This window comes from Mauremys mutica, chromosome 4, assembly GCF_020497125.1.
Source record: "Mauremys mutica isolate MM-2020 ecotype Southern chromosome 4, ASM2049712v1, whole genome shotgun sequence".
In the NCBI taxonomy this organism is placed as follows: domain Eukaryota; kingdom Metazoa; phylum Chordata; order Testudines; family Geoemydidae; genus Mauremys; species Mauremys mutica.
In genome coordinates, this window is record NC_059075.1 from 72,184,268 (window position 1) to 72,201,601 (window position 17,334).

The window sequence follows — 17,334 nt, forward strand, 5'->3', positions numbered from 1 at the left end:
GGCACAGAGAACTCTGGGGCTGCAGAGAAGCCGCGGCCTCGCGCCTGCCGGGCACAGAGAACTCTGGGGCTGCAGGCGCCGGTGTTCTCAGACAGCAAGTGTGAAAAATTGGGACAGGGGGTGGAGGGTAACAGGAGCCTATATAAGAAAAAGACCCAAAAATCGGGACTGTCTCTATAAAATCGGGACATCTGATCACCCTAAAACCTTGTAGCGTTGGACCCGGCAAAACCAGCCCACACAAAGCAGGCAACAGAGGGTCACTTTGTCCTTCTGAAATGAAGCCCCCCCACCCCTTGCTGATCCCGCAGAGTGAGCAGCATGAGCAGATCCACCCGTTATGCTCCCCATTGCCTGGGCGTGGCCCCTCCATTCACTAGTCTGGTGAAGTGCTTTGAGAGCCTCAAAGAGAAGGGCAAAATGCTATCGCCACCGCCAGGTCATGGGCCTGGCCTCGGCAGGAGCAGTCCCACGAGGCACCACTAGAGTCCGGTGATGCTGCTGCATCCACAGCATCCTGTCTGCCCCCCGGGCGAGCTGCTGAAATCCCCTGCGTACCCGTCTCTCGCTGTGTTCGCAGTGTGTCCTGTGGAAAGACAACGCCTGCTGCACGGCCAACACCAGCACGGAGGCTCACCAGGACCAGTCCTACCTGTACAACTTCAACTGGAACCACTGCGGGGTGATGCCAGAGAAGTGCAAGCAGCACTTCATCCAGGACACGTGTCTGTACGAGTGCTCGCCCAACCTGGGGCCTTGGATCGACCAGGTCAGGGGGCGTTGGGGCTGGGCACTGGGGGTGGGGAGAAGGCTGGCTTGGTGCATGTGCTCACGGCTCCCTCTAGTGGCGGGTAACAGCTGACTGCATAGAGTCTCGCGCTCCTTCAGCTCAAGCAGTAGCGGCGTCTGCTTACAGTGCTGAAGGTCCGGGTTCAACTCCCCCTGACAATTAGTGACCCTGTATCCAGCTGGGGCCCACTGCATGTGCGCAGGACAATCTCCTCCAAAGGCTCCTGGGGGCAGGTGGCTGCAATGAAGAAAACCTCCCTTGTGTTTTATGTACCTCCCGGGTCGCACCAGCACGGTTGTGACCCAGCACTCCAACAGGCTGCCTCTGTCCCAGCACGACAGGGCTCGTACTGGGTGCATACGGGGGAGGCAGTCTTAGAGATTGCATTGATTTGGCTTCTTCCAACCCCCTGGCTGGGAGCAGAGGAGCTCTCCTGGACACCGAGCTGGAGTGGGCTGCATGGGACGCCTGTTGGGCTGTGGATGCTGCTGCTCAGGTGTGCGGGGAGGCTGCTGTGAGGCTCTCTTCCCCCGGGGACTGGGCCTGGTTCTGCTGGGACCAGCATTGGCTCTGTTCCTGTGCAATGCCATTCCGTGGAGCTAGATCACGGGGTGGAGAAGAGCATGGAGGTAACCCCTGCTCCCTGGGGCGGCTTGGGGGTGACTGTGGCCCAGAGCTGCCCCTTGATGCTCACAGCTCTGTGTCCCACCAGGCGGATACTAGCTGGCGCCGGGAGAGGATCCTCAACGTGCCGCTGTGCAAGGAGGACTGCGAGCTGTGGTGGGAGGACTGCCAGGACGCCGTCACCTGCAAAGAGAACTGGCACAAGGGCTGGAACTGGACCTCAGGTCAGTGAGCTGCTGAGAGAAAACCCACCGCACTCCGCGCACCTAGGGTTGCCAGGCATCCGGTTTTCATCCGAAAAGGGCCCTGGCAGCTCCAGTTAGCACCGCCGACCGGGCCGTTAAAAGTCCTCACTACCTGCCCCTGTTCCAGGCGGCTCCCGGAAGCAGCCGTCAGGTCCCTGTGGCCCCTAGGCACATGGGCTGCCCACACCCTGAGTGCCGGCTCCGCAGCTCCCATTGGCCAGGAACTGAGACCAATGGGAGCTGTGGGGGCGGCACCTGCAGACGCGAGGGCAGCGCGCGGAGCCTCCCTGGCTGCCCATGAGCCTAGGGGCTGCAGGGACCTGGTGGCCACTTCCTGGGAGTTGTGGTAAGCGCCACCTCCCATACCCAGCACCAGTTGCGTGGATAAAAAGCCGGCTAATGGGCAGGTCTCGCAATGGGGAATCATTGCTGAGTGGGTGTGTTCCCAGTGGGGTCTCCAGGGACTGGTTCTTGGCCCTACGCTACTAAACATTTTTATTAATGTCCCGGAAGAAATGAAATTGTCCCGGATAAAGTTTGCAGATGACTGAAAAATTGGGGGAGTGGTAAATACTGAAGAGGACACGTCCCTGATACAGAGCGATTAAACTGGGCCCAAGCAATGGATGTGTGTTTTAATACAGCAAAATGTACACACCTAGGCCCAAGGAATGTAGGCCGAATTCCCTCAGTGGGGGACTCTATCCTGGGAAGCAGTGAGCAGGAAAAAGATTGGGAACGGTGCGGCAGGGAGGCAGATAGACAGACATGGATAATCAGCTGAACGGGAGCTCCCAGTGCGATACTGTGGACAAAAGGACTAACGTGATCCTGGGATGCTTAAACAGGGGAATCTCGGGTAGGAGCGGAGAGGTGATTTCACCTCTGTGTTTGGCACTGATCGCCGCTGGAATCCTGGGTCCAGCTGTGGTGCCCACAATTCCAGAAGGAAGTTGATTGGAAAGAGGTCCAAGAAGAGCCATGAGATTGATGAACGGATTAGAAAACCTGCCTTGTAGGGATAGATTCAAGGAGCTCAATCTGTTTAGCTCAACAGAGAGAAGGTTAGGGGGTAACTTGATTCCAGTCTAGAAGTGTCTACGTGGGGAACAGATATTTAGTAACAGGCTTGTCTGCCTAGCAGAGAAAGGTCTAACAGTCCAATGGCTGGAAGTTGAAGCTAGACACATTCAGGCTGACAATAAGGTGACATTTTTAATGGTAAAAGTAATTAACCACTGGAACAATTTACCGAGGGACATGAATCATAGAATATCAGGGTTGGAAGGGACCTCAGGAGGTATCTAGTCCAACCCCCTGCTCAAAGCAGGACCAATCCCCAGACAGATTTCACCCCACTTCCCTAGATGGCCCCCTCAAGGATTGAATTTACAACCCTGGGTTTAACAGGCCAATGCGCAAATCACTGAACTACCCCTCCCTCCTTTCATGAGGGAGTCTCCGTCACTGGCAGTTTTTAAATCAAACTTGGCTGTTTGTTCTGAAAGCTCCGCTCTAGGGATTATTTGGGGGCAGGTCTCTGGCAGGAGGTCAGACTCACTGATCACAGTGGTTGGGTCTGGTCTCGGAACCAGTGAAGGTTGTGTTAGCAGAACTCTGTAGGAGAAGGATCAAGGTGCACTGGTGCAGCTCTGGGAGGAAGCCAGCCCCAGCTCCAGCACTTCTAGGTGTCTCATTCTTACTGGCACTAAACCGTCCATCTTTCTTGCTCAGACAAAAGCAAGTCCCTCCAGCCGAGGGGGGTGAGAGCCCAGGCAGCCCCTCTAGGATAAATCCAGGCGGTGAGTGATGTGGCTACAAGGACTGTTTCTCCCACAAGCCAGCTGGGCCGTTGCCAGCTCAGCCCGTAGCCGGGGACTGGCGGATGCCTAGCAGCCAGAGATGGGGGAGGCTGGCTAGCGGGAGTCCAGCCACAGCTTGCTTACTGCTGCCCTCTCTCTCCCTCTCCAGGGACCAACCGGTGCCCCTGTGGCTTCATGTGCCAACCGTTCAAATACGTCTTCCCCCGGCCGGCGGACCGGTGCGAGAAGATCTGGTCCAACTCCTACAAATACACCACGGAGCACCGGGGCGGTGGGCGCTGCATCCAGATGTGGTTCGACCCTGCCAACGGGAACCCCAACGTGGCCGTGGCCAAGTACTATGCCCAGAACGGGAGAGACGCCTCTCCTGCGCCGCGGGCTGTCCTGCTGCTGCTGCCGGCTGCTCTCCTGGCCCTGCTCTGAGCATCTGGAAGCTGCTAGTCCTTGGGTCTTGAAATAGCAGGGCTTGGTGGCCGGCTGAAAGCACCCTAGCTATGGCCTCTGACTCTGGCAGCTCCACTGGCTTATACAGGAAATATTTCTTCTCTAGGCATGGGGTGTGTTCACCCTGCGGCCCTGCCTTGGGCTCTGGCCGGCAGATGATTCAAGATTCCATCCAGCTGCTTCTAACCTGGACAAGACTCAATAGAACCAGATTATCCCCATTCTCCTGCCCTTGAACGTCACTCACTCCATGGTTTTACTGTCTCAGTGTTCTCCTGCCACGTTCCTCTCTTCCAGCGGGCTCTGCGGGGAGATCCCTCCACGGACCGTGTCCCTGGGGATTGAGCTCTGTAACATGCTGTGACTCATTGGCTGGGTGCACTTCCTCTGACGATGGTGCCCGCAGTCATCTGCAGGGCTGGCTTTAGGCCGATTCGCCCGATTCCCGTGAATCAGGCCCCGCGCCTACCAGGGCCCCGCAGCATCTGGAAGAGGGGCCCTGCAAGGTAAGGAAGGACCCTCCGCTGAAGTGCTGCCGGAAACAGCGGCAACCGATTGAGCTGCCGCTGAAGATAGTGGCAGCAATTCGGCGGCAGCTCAATTTGGTGGCATTACAGTGGCGTTTTGGCGGCAGCTCTTTCTAATCGGGCCCCGCACGTCCTAAAGCCAGCTCTGTTCTCTGTCCCCGGTAGGCGCGGGGCCCGTCTAGTGCCCAGCAGGGGAGAGATGCCAGGACCCCCCGCCTGCTGGGGACAGAGTACTCTGGGGTTGCAAGCTGCGCAGCTTCTCTCAGGCTTCTCGCTGCACTGCCCAGAACTGCCGCCAAAAAACAACAACCCAACAACAACAAACAAACCTCCGCCTCTGCAGAATGGACCAAATGCTGCCCCGCAGCATGTGCTGACACAGGCACCTGCTTGCTCCACTGGTGCCTGGAGCCGGCCCTGTATGTGAGTATTCTTCCTGCACTGATACTGCTGTTTTCTTGTGCTTTGCAATTTATTATTGTTTTAACACTTTGCTCCAAAATGAGTGGTTCAAATAAGAGACAACGTACGTATTATTTCAACCCAGAGTGGGAAGAATATTAAATATGATGTTTTTCGTATTATTTAATGTACAAATACAAAATAAGCCTTGAAAAATTGTTGGCGCCTGCCACACTCTTCTGAAAACATGAATGTGCTACTGGCCACAAAAAGGTTGGGGACCACTGCTCTAAATCAATAGTCAATGGCACTACTCACACAAGTAAATGTTGCAGAATCTGTCCCTATATTCAGGAAATTATATTTGCTCTTACTACAAACCACGTAAAGTGCATTCAGATACTATGGCCCTGGTCACCTTTATATACGGGTGTAAAATAAATAGTAAGAAAGAAAACTACACTCAAACCGAAGGAATCGAAAGTAGAACTGGATGGGGTACTGAATGGAGGAAGCTGAGATAGGGTACATGACAAAACTGATGGAGGAATCATTAGTTATCTAGGAGCAAAGGCTATGGAGCATGTAAGCTGTGTAGAGAATACTTGAAGCCCATTACAATATCAATGAGCTAGGGTAATGATTATAAATGACTACACACAGCAGAATTAGCCTGAGTGCACAGCAGCATGAATACATTCATACAGAAAATAAAACAAAACAAGGATCCAGGCAAAACTACCCCTTCTAAGGGAATGTTTTTTGGCTGAGATTCTTTAATCTCTCTCTTGCTTTCAACTCTTCTGATATTACAGTAAGTACAGTTTTGCCCTAACAATAAAGAGGAATAAATGAGTTTTCTTTCTGCATTTCAGAAGAGTAGGTACATTCTTTACTATAACTTTATTTAGTTTTTGCAGTGAATGTCTGTGCTAATGAAAGTGAAGTGTGTAGTACTGCTTCAAGCTTCAGAGGAGAATACAGGCAGATACTCTGGACTTTCCTTTGTGTTAAACCTTGAGCACAGAAGAACCTCAGATACTAGCTGATGAAGGCAATATAATAACCTGGACAGAACAGACTGCCTCCTACTCTGAGAGTGGAAAGGAATGTGCTCTGTAGGATATTTTCTTGTTGCTCCAGAGAGCCTTCCTAGAGAAAGCAGAGGCCATCTACTGCAGTGCAAATTGGAGATGGATGTCCTCTACCCCCATAGTCCTTGCTACTGCAGGCTGCAAACAGATAGCATTCAATAGTTTAATCTCTCCCCACATGATGAGGTGAAGATCCTGAACTGAAACTAAGGGCATGTCTACACTGCGATATTAGGTCGATTTTATAGAAGTCGATCTTTAGTAACCGATTTTATACAGTTGATCGTGAGTGTCCCCACTAAGTGCATTAGGTCAGCAGAGTGCATCCTCAATACTGTGACTAGCATTAATTTACGAAGTGGTGCATTGTGGGTAGCTATCCCACAGTCCCCGCTGCCCATTGGAATTCTGGGTTATGCTCCCAATGCCTGATGGGGCAAAAACACTGTCGCGGGTGGTTTTGGGTACGTCATCAGTCTCCCCACTCCCTCCTTGAAAGCAACGGCAAACTATCATTTCATGCCTTTTTTCCTGGGTTATCTGTGCAGATGCTGTAGCATGGCAAGCATGGAGCCTGCTCAGCTTCACACTGCTTTACAGAGCATTGTAAACACCTTGCGCATTATCCTGCAGTATGTGCAGAGCCTAGCTAGGAGCCACCAGCACGAGGAAGATTGTGAGGAGGACATGAAAGCACGGGATGTGGCAATTAGGACATCATGGCGGCATTGGGGTATGTGGATACAGTGGAACCCCGATTCTGGGCCCGGATAGTGTTGCAAGTATTGGATAATTCCCAGTGGCTGCGAAACTTTCGCATGCGTAAGGCCACTTCCATGGAACTTTGTGAGTTGCTTTCCCCTGCCCTGAAGCGCAAGAATACCAAGATGAGACCTGCCCTGTCAGTTGAGAAGTGAGTGGTGATAGCCCTGTTGAAGCTTGCAACGTCTGACTGCTACCGGTCAGTCGGTAATCAATTCAGAGTAGGCAAATCTACCGTGGGGGCTGCTGTGATCCAAGTAGTCAGGGCAATCAATACCCTTCTGCTAAGAAAGCTAGTGACTCTGGGAAATGTGCAGGTCATCCTAACTGAGATAATTTGCACTTGTCTTTATTGAATTTCATTTTGTTGAATTCAGATCAATTCTCCAAGTTGTCAAGGACATTTTGAGTTTTAAACCTGTCATTCAGAGTGCTTGCAACACTTCTCAGCTTGGTGTCATCTACAGATTTTATAAGCATACTCTCTACTCCTTTATCAAAGTTATTAATTAAAATATTGAATAGTAAGATCATAAGAACATAAGAATGGCCCTACTGGGTCAGACCAAAGGTCCATCTAGCCTAGTATCCTGTCTTCCAAAAGTGGCCAATGCCAGGTGCCCCAGAGGGGATGAACAGAACAGGTAATCAGCAAGTGATCCATCCCCTGTCACCCATTCCCAGCTTCTGGCAAACAAAGGCTAGGGACACTATCCCTGCCCATCGTGGCTAACAGCCACAGATGGAACTATCCTTCATGAACATATCTAGTTCTTATTTGAACCCTGTTATAGTCTTGGCTTTCACAACATCCTCTGGCAAAGAGTTCCACAGGTTGACTGTGAATTGTGAGAAGAAATACTTCCTTCTGTTTGTTTTAAACTTGCTCCCTATTAATTTCATTTGGTGAACCCCTAGTTTTTGTGTTATGAGAAGTAAACAACACTTCCTTATTTACTTTCTCCACACCAGTCATGATTTTATAGACCTCTATCATATTAGTTGTCTTTTTTCCAAGCTGAAAAGTCCCAGTGTTATTAATCTCTCCTTATATGGAAGCTGTTCCATACTCCTAATAATTTTTGTTGCCCTTCTCTGAACCTTTTCCAATTCCAATATATCTTTTTTGAGATAGGATGACCACATCTGCATGCAGTATTCAAGATCTGGGAGTACCATGTATTTATAAAGAGGCAATATGCTATTTTCTGTCTTATTGTCTATCCCTTTCTTAATGATTCCCAACATTCTGTTAGTTTTTTTGACTGCCGCTGCACATTGAGTGGATGTTTTCAGAGAACTATCCACAATGATGCCAAAATCTCTCTTGAGTGGTAACAGCTAATTTAGATCCCATCATTTTATATGTATAATACCAGATCCAGGACTGACTCCTGTAGGGGAATACTAGATAAGCCCTCCGAATTTGACAGCAAACCATTGATAAGTACTCTTTGAGTACAGTCTTTCAACCACTTGTGCATCCACCTAACAATAATTCCACCTAGACCACATTTCCCTAGTTTGCTTATGAGAATGCCATGCAGAACTGTGTCAAAAACCTTACTAAAAGCAAGGTATATCACGTCTACTGCTTCCCTCTATCCACAACGATCTATCCACTATCCACCCTATCAAAAAAGGAAATTAAGTTTGTTTAGCATGATTTGTTCTTGGAAAATCCATGCTGACTATTCCATATAACTCTATTATCCTCCAGGTGCATACAAACTGATTGTTTAATAATTTGTTCCAATATCTTTCCAGGTATTGAAGTTAGGCTGACTGGTCTATAATTCCCTGTGTTCTCCTTGGTCTCCTTTTTAAAGATAGTGTTAGTAACAGATATTTGACCCTGAAAGTATGGAGAAAATATGTCCCCTCCCCCCACCACCATGAGCTTTGAACAGTTGAATTGAAAGGAGACAGCAAACCTATTCAGCTGTTTCAGAGATACAGAAGTGATTTTCTGGGCTGGCACATTCAACTATAGATTCTGACTTCCCAGACCAATGGAATGCTGAGATCCCAGGGTGATAGGCACAGGGAGCCCTGAGGGCCTAGGCTGGTGGGCAATGAACACTGAGATAACAGTGGTACAGTCTGAGGCTGGCATCAAGGCTGCCAGGTTATCTGTACTACATGAAACACATTTGGAAAGTCATTTTCTGTTTAAGTAGATGTTTATCAGGAGAAAAACAGATCTTCTCATTATTTACTTCGCTTTCCTTTTAGGAGGAAGCTTTCTGGGGTTTGTCAATGAATAAACAGAGAGATGGAGAGGCGAGTAGGGTGAAAGCCTGGGTATACAGCCTGTTTTCAATCTGTATACACAGCTGTGACTGTCTTGGATGCAACTAGGACAGCATTTTGCTGTGTGGAGCCCAAAATACAAGCAGATGAGCTATCCCCATAGCCAAGTGGTTAAAGCACTCACCCCAGATGTGGGAGTCTAGATTCAAATCCACCCTTTCTGAGTCAGAGTAGGGACTTGAACCCAAGTCTCTCACATCACAGAAAAGTGCCTGCTCTAGCGGAGTATAAGGTATTCTAAGGTAGCGCTGTCTTTCAATGTCACCTGTTAAAGCTGCTAAAAGACAACTATTAACTAGAGCAGGGACTGGAACCCAGGTCTCTGAGGTGAGTGTACTAACTACTAGCTTCTGGAGCAGGTCTGAGGACAAAGAAGCAGCATCACGGTTTGTTGGTTTTTGCCTGGTTGTTTTTTCAAGAAAGGGCTGAACTCACGAAGGCCTTGGCTACACTGGCGCTTTACAGCGCTGCAAGTTTCTCGCTCAGGGGTGTGAAAAAACAGCCCCCTGAGCGCTGCAAGATACAGCGCTGTAAAGAGCCAGTGTAAACAGTGCCGCAGCACTGGAAGCGCGGCTCCCAGCGCTGCAAGCTAATCCCCACGGGGAGGTGGAGTACGTGCAGCGCTGGGAGAGCTCTCTCCCAGCGCTGGCGCTGCGACCACACTCACACTTCAAAGTGCTGCCGTGGCAGCGCTCCCGCAGCAGCGCTTTGAAGTTTCGAGTGTAGCCAAGCCCTTAGATACTTAACTCTAGGAGAAAAAACAGGAGTACATGTGGCACCGTAGAGACTAACAAATTTATTTCAGCATGAGCTTTCGTGAGCTACAGCTCACTTCTTCGGATGCACAGAATGGAACACACAGACAGGAGATATTTATACATACAGACAACGTGAAAAGGTGGAAGTATGCATACCAACAGGAAGAGTCTAATCAATTGAGATGAGCTATCATCAGCAGGAGAAAAAGAACTTTTGAAGTGATAATTAAGATGACCCATAGAAGGTGTGAGGAGAACTTAACATAGGGAAATAGATTCAATTAGTGTAATGACCCAACCATTCCCTGTCTCTGTTTAGGCCTGAGTTAATTGTATCTAATTTGCATATTAATTCGAGTTCAGCAGTCTCTCTTTGGAGTCTGGTTTTGAAGTTTTTTTGTTGCAAAATTGCCACCTTCAAGTCTGTCACTGAGTGGTTAGAGAGGTTAAAGTGTTCTCCCACTGGTTTTTGAATGTTATGATTCCTGATGTCAGATTTGTGTCCATTTGTTCTTTTGCGTAGAGACTGTCCAGTTTGGCCAATGTACATGGCAGAGGGGCATTGCTGGCACATGATGGCATATATCACGTTGGTAGATGTGCAGGTGAACGAGCGTGGTGACTGAACTTTGTGACTTTGTCCTCACCCACAACTATTTCACATTTGGGGACAATATATACCTTCAAGTCAGTGGCACTGCTATGGGTACCCGCATGGCCCTTCAGTATGCCAACATCTTTATGGCTGATTTAGAACAACGCTTCCTTAGCTCTCGTTCCCTAACGCCCCTACTCTACTTGTGCTACATTGATGACATCTTCATGATCTGGACTCATGGAAAAGAAGCCCTCAAGGAATTCCACCGTGATTTTAACAATTTCCATCCCACCATCAACCTCAGCCTAGACCAATCCACACAAGCGGTCCATTTCCTAGACACTACTGTGCTAATAAGCGATGGTCACATAAACACCACCCTATACCGGAAACCCACAGACTGCTATACTTACCTACATGCCTCCAGCTTCCATCCAGGACACACCACATGATCCATTGTCTACAGCCAAGCTCTAAGATACAACCGTATTTGCTCCAATCCCTCAGACAAAGATAAACACCTACAAGATCTCTATCAAGCATTCTTAAAACTAAAATACCCACCTGCTGAAGTGAAAAAACAGATTGACAGAGCCAGAAGAATACCCAGAAGCCACCTACTACAGGACAGGCCCAACAAAGAAAATAACAGAACGCCACTAGCCATCACCTACAGCCCCTAACTAAAACCTCTCCAGCACATCATCAAAGATCTACAACTTATCCTTAAAGATGATCCCTCACTCTCACAGATCTTGGGAGACAGGCCAGTCCTCGCTTATAGACAGCCTCCCAACCTGAAGCAAATACTCACCAGCAACCGCACACCATACAACATAAACACTAACCCAGGAACCTATGCTTGCAACAAAGCCTGATGCCAGCTCTGTCCACATATCTATTCAAGTGACTCCATCATAGGACCTAATCACATCAGACACGGCATCAGGGGCTCGTTCAACTGCACATCTACCAATGTGATATATGCCATCATGTGCCAGCAATGCCCCTCTGCCATGTTCATTGGCCAAACCGGACAGTCTCTATGCAAAAGAATAAATGGACACAAATCTGACATCAGGAATCATAACATTCAAAAACCAGTGGGAGAACACTTCAATCTCTGTAACCACTCAGTGACAGACTTAAAGGTGGCAATTTTGCAACAAAAAAACTTCAAAACCAGACTCCAAAGAGAGACTGCTGAACTCGAATTAATATGCAAATTAGATACAATTAACTCAGGCCTAAACAGAGACAGGGAATGGTTGCGTCATTACACTAATTGAATCTATTTCCCTATGTTAAGTTCTCCTCACACCTTCTATGGGTCATCTTAATTATCACTTCAAAAGTTCTTTTTCTCCTGCTGATGATAGCTCATCTCAATTGATTAGACTCTTCCTGTTGGTATGCATACTTCCACCTTTTCACATTCTCTGTATGTATAAATATCTCCTGTCTGTGTGTTCCATTCTATGCATCCGAAGAAGTGAGCTGTAGCTCACGAAAGCTCATGCTGAAATAAATTTGTTAGTCTCTACGGTGCCACATGTACTCCTGTTCTTTTTGCGGATACAGACTAACACGGCTGCTACTCTGAAACTCTAGGAGAGTGTTTATGGCTGTGAATCCCCTGTGGAGATAGTTATCTTGATTTAGGTTGGTGTGACGCATGACCAGAAAGAGTTAAGCATCCTGAAGGATGAATGACTCAAATTCAACCCCTAAAGACATATGGGGAGATAATGTTTGTGTTTTTGTGTATTTACAAATATATTGGTAGTGGTTAACAATATAATCAACAGTTCCTGTCTATGCTGTATTCTGTTAATTCAGAGATCAAAAGAACATCTTAACATTTAAATGAACTGTAAACATAGGATGTGGCTGTATTCATCTCTCTTTGAAATGTATAGCAAATCATCTGCGAATGGTGGAAGCACAGGCAATTGCCTTATGTTAATCTGTGTGAATAATTACCGGGCCATGCTTAGGAAGTAAACCTACTTCAAAGACGCCCTGATTTCCTATCGTTTACACTGTATGGTCAAGTGGATGTTAGAACATTGTATAAAAGACCCTTAGGTCCTGATCCTGTCATCTCAGGTCTGCTTAAGCTTCGCCAGGGGAAGCTTGAGTCACAAGACTGAGATCCCACTTAAGCTGGAACACCCTGAATATGATATTGAACATTGGACTATAACCTATGACTAAATTCTAAAAGAACTCTATGCAACTACAAAGCTCACCATCTCTGCTATGAATCTGAACCTCAAGAACTGAACTCATGTCTGTATGTATATTGATCTTTTAACCATACCCTCTTTCTTTTTTTTTTAAATAATTTTAGTTTAGTTAATAAGAATTGGCTGTAAACATGTATTTGGGTAAGATCTGGGATATTCATTAACCTGGGAGGTAATGTGTCCGATCCTTTGGAACTGGTAGAAATTTTGCATATGATGAATAAGATTTTCATTAATCCTCATCGTATCTGACTTGGGTGTCTAAGTGGAGGCCTGAGGCTGGGTTACTTTAAGGGAACTGTGTTGTTGACTTCTGGGTAACCAGTAAGGTAATAAAGAAACTTTATATGCTGGCTTGGTAAATCTAAAGTATTGGAATATCCACCAGCTTCGGGGATTGTCTGCCCCATTCTTTGCAGTTCATCCTAATTGAGTGACCTCAGCTGGCTCCCCTCAGGGCATATAACGCCTTTTGAGGGGCAGAACTTAGGTCTCATTCCTCTCCTCAGAATTTCCTACTGGTTAGCTTAAACAGCACCAACTCACTGTGCTGGCTTTTATGAATCCCATTCTTAGATCCCCTTTCCTCATGCACAGCATAGGGAGCCTAGGTGCTTAACTCAGGAATGAGGATTCCACTAGTTAGCAGGACACCTAAAATTAAGTGTTGCAATATTGAGCCTAAGTCCAGGTGGAAGACAGGTAGATACCTGGTCAGCAGGTATATGATAGTCTGGTTTATTGTTGCCCCTCTGCAATGTACATTGGCCAAACTGGACAGTCTCTATGTAAAAGAATAAATGGACACAAATCAGACGTCAAGAATTATAACATTCAAAAATCAGTTGGAGAACAAATCAATTTCCCTGGCCACTCGATTACAGACCTAAAAGTCGCAATATTACAACAACAAAACTTCAAAAACAGACTTCAACGAGAGACTGCTGAATTGGAATTAATTTGCAAATTGAACACCATCAAACTGGGCTTGAATAAAGACTGGGAGTGGATGGGCCATTACACAAAATAAAACTATTTCCCCATGGTTATTTCCCCTCTCCCCCCAGTTCCTTACATCTCCTTGTCAATTGCTGGAAATGGGCTGTTTTCATTACCACTACAAACAGTTCTTTTCTCTCCTGCTGATAATAGCTCACTTTAACTGATCACTCTCCTTATAGTGTGTATGGTAACACTCATTGTTTCATGTTCTCTGTGTGTGTGTGTATATATCTTCCTACTGTATTTTCCACTACATGCATCCGATGAAGTGGGTTGTCACCCACAAAAGCTCATGCTCAAATAAAGCTCATGCTCATGCTCTAAGGTGCCACAAGAACTCCTGTTCTTTTTGCGGATACAGACTAACACGGCTGCTACTCTGAAACCTTGCTAAAATCTGTTTTCCCTGAAATACTTTAGTTCTAAATAAACACTACTTTGCTGTAAGGAGGCTGTTTGGTCACTGATTATCACTGCCATCACTCTCAGAGGGAACAGAACTGTAAGACCTGAGCCTAAATCAGACCTACTGAGGTAGTCCTGTTTAGTATGGCTGACTGTGATCCAGAGCCTGATCTGAGAGTAGGAGAACTGTTCAATCCTCCCCTGAGCCAGATGAAGCTAGAGGCTTTAGACCTGAGAGGGGGATGCACGCAGCAGGACTAGGAGGGGGTGAGATGTGCAGTTAGCCCAGAATCTTATTCACCCTTAGTGCCTACCCAAACTCTGCTGCCTTGCACATAGGGGGTAGAGGATGAATGAATCTCCTCATCTTCTGACAACTTGTTCATGCATATAGTGTGTACATTCCTTTTTACTCATCTGCACCCCAGCCAGAATTGGAGCAAGTTCTATATGGCTGAGCAGGGTGGGGATTGGAATTTACCTCCCCTTACTCCATTGCATGACTACACAGGACCAGAGGCACAACCTTGACCTAGTTTTTTAAAGTAAAGTTTTTTAAAAAGAAAATCTCCTAAAGCAATGGACCCTAGGTCAACTCCTGGCTCGTCAGTGTTCTCATGATTCATTGGCTCTGTGAATGACAATCTCATGGACTATTAAATGGGTCTAGACTAAACTTATTTTGTGATTTCCCAACTCTTATATGAGAAACAAGCCTCTCTAGGAACTGGGCAGTTTGATTAGCTACCCTCCCTTAACTAGGATACATCATCTGTAGAAGGCAAGCAGTGAGAGATGTGTTTACACAGATATTCTAATGCAGGCATCAGGGAAGATGCACTGACTGCCTTACAAAGGTCCTGACTGTGCCAGTCTTGATTATAACTGCATGGGATTATGATTCAGCCAACTGTTACCAAAACATTTAATCAAAGCAAAACATTTTCCAGAAAGTGTTGTTTTGCAAGAGGTCTATGTTTCACAGCACACCAAAGGCATGAGTGAATCCATTGTAGCCACAGGCCTGACTATGTGTTATTGCCAGTAAAGTCTGAGATATCCATGGGGCATAACCACACAGGCAGACACCATAATGAATCCATTTCAGTTGCAATTTAAATATTGTGGTGTTTTGTTTTTTTTAAATCAATAAACTTCCAATTTTGGAATAAATACTTTTGGGTGTTTTAAGAAATTAAGTAAACTAAGGTCGCTATAAGAACCCCAGACCTCTTTGTATTGCTGTTTTTATGTTGGACAGTAAAAGAGTTTAACACCTTTAACTCTTTTGACCTTTGAAATACAACTATATACTCAGGGCACCTCCCCACCACCTGTGCACCTGCAGCTATACTGCCATTTCTAACATAATAGCTCAAATCAGACTAACATAGGTATGCCTACCTGACCTGGAAATTACACCTCCTCTAACTCCAATGTAGACACACACTGAGAAGCTTCTTCTTGCCCTGTACTGTGCCATTGCAGTTGCAATCAGCATAAGTGCTTTTGCTATCAGTCCTTAGATTTAAGCATCTGAAACTAGGCTGTTCTAGAAGAAACCTTGGCAGTGGAATTTGCTTTTCCCACTGGTGTGGCTCAGCCCAAGTCTGATGCCCTTGAGCACACGGTATAAGATACATCTCTTTTCTTAGGCTTTTGTCTGTGGGTATATTTAGACATTTTGAGATGGTGTAAATATGGCTACACCCTTGGTCCCAAAAAAGCTCTTTTCCCACAACTTAGGAAATGCAAAGAGACCATAAAGTTGCCTTAACCAGCAGCAAAGGATTTCCACAGTTTGAGCTTGCATAAAATACATGGTACATTTTGACCAAAATGCTCCATATTCCTGTTGTAAATTTTAACATACAGCTGATACTTGGATGAAAATATAGATACACAAATTCCCGAGAGTTCCAATGAGTGATGGCCTATTGAATTTTTTGTAATGGGTTCTTGAAATATTATATTGTTCTAGTAGTTTTGGGAAGAACAGTGGATCCATAAATTGACAAGACGATAGTTAAAAAATCCTGTATGATGTGAACTCTTTCTGTGAACTAAAACTGATAACACCTTGGTACATATATAAAGTGCAGTGAAAGTCTCCAGTTTCTGAAAGCAATTTGATTCTAGATTGCAGCTAGAGCCTGTATGCTGTCTTTCTGCTTTGTATCCTGCTTTCCCAGTGTAATCAGTAGCACCTAGATAAGACAAATTCAGTTTGAGCTGTCCATAATTTGCTAAATTTGTAGACAGCAGATACAAGGTTTATGACAATACCATGACCCCCCTGCAAATCCCTTTTGGGTCAGGACCCCCAGTCTGAGAAATGCTGGTTTCCCCTGTGAAATCTGTATAGTATAGGGTAAAAGCACACAGAAGACCAGATTCCATGGTCTGTGATGCATTTTTCATGGCCGTGAATTTGGTAGGGTCCTACCAATATATATCTTAACAAAGGATCTACTCCAAGGGTAAAAACTCCTTATTGAATTAGTGCCTTATGCCTCCTATTACATAGCCAACCTGTGAATGAATTCAGGATCTTCTTAATTAAGGGTAAAGGAATTATCATCTTTGAATCATTCTTTTTAATAATCCACAACAAATGACTTTATCTTTTGTAGTTCCTTGAATCTGAGAATGTTTTTATTAAATAAAATAGGAACACCCCTGGCCCTAAGCAAAAAATAATTAGATCCAACCAGCCACACCCTGCCTCTCTAGAGCGCTTGGGTTTCTGACTGGGAGAGGCATGTCTCTTTCAGAAGTGCCATGTCTACTTTAAAGTTTTCATTTGGAAAAATGAGTCAAAATTTTATTTTGCATAACAGCATTATTTATTCCTTTGAAGTTTAGAGGGGTTTTTTTTGTTTTTTTTGTTTGTTTTGTTTTAAAGAATTGCTTATGATTATCAGGGAGTTGAAAAAAGGCAATTAATTTTGAAATTACCAGATCCATGTATCTCATGGAGTCCCACAGGGGTTCTTCCGGGGTTCAACACTTTTCAATATTTTCATTAATGACTTGGATAAAGGAGTGGAGAGTATGCTTCTAAAGTTTATGAATGACACCAATATTGATAATAACCTATAACTAATAATTTGCCAATAATCAATACTCAATTAATTGATAACCTGTAATACATTTTAATTGAGAATATATGTTTAGTTAGAGAGGTTTTCTCAAATGTAGATTAGCTTAATACCAAACTTGGCTAAATCAGCTTGACTGGATTTACTGATTATTAATTAGTAAAGTTAGCACATTACACAGAGAGGCAACTACCCAC

General features: G+C 45.8%; 2 protein-coding genes across 6 annotated transcripts in view; one reads left to right on the forward strand and one right to left on the reverse strand.

Annotated features, from left to right (window-relative positions):
• Window positions 1-17,334, reverse strand: part of C4H11orf49 (chromosome 4 C11orf49 homolog) — a 151,274-nt gene that overhangs the window by 33,552 nt on the left and 100,388 nt on the right. The gene's annotated exons all lie outside the window — the stretch shown is intronic.
• LOC123369284 (folate receptor alpha-like) lies at window positions 363-4,602 on the forward strand. Its single transcript, XM_045014687.1, has 3 exons — window positions 363-769; window positions 1,503-1,638; window positions 3,631-4,602. The coding sequence occupies exons 1-3, from the start codon at window positions 686-688 to the stop codon at window positions 3,903-3,905; spliced, it is 495 nt and encodes a 164-aa protein (XP_044870622.1). The 5' UTR covers window positions 363-685; the 3' UTR covers window positions 3,906-4,602.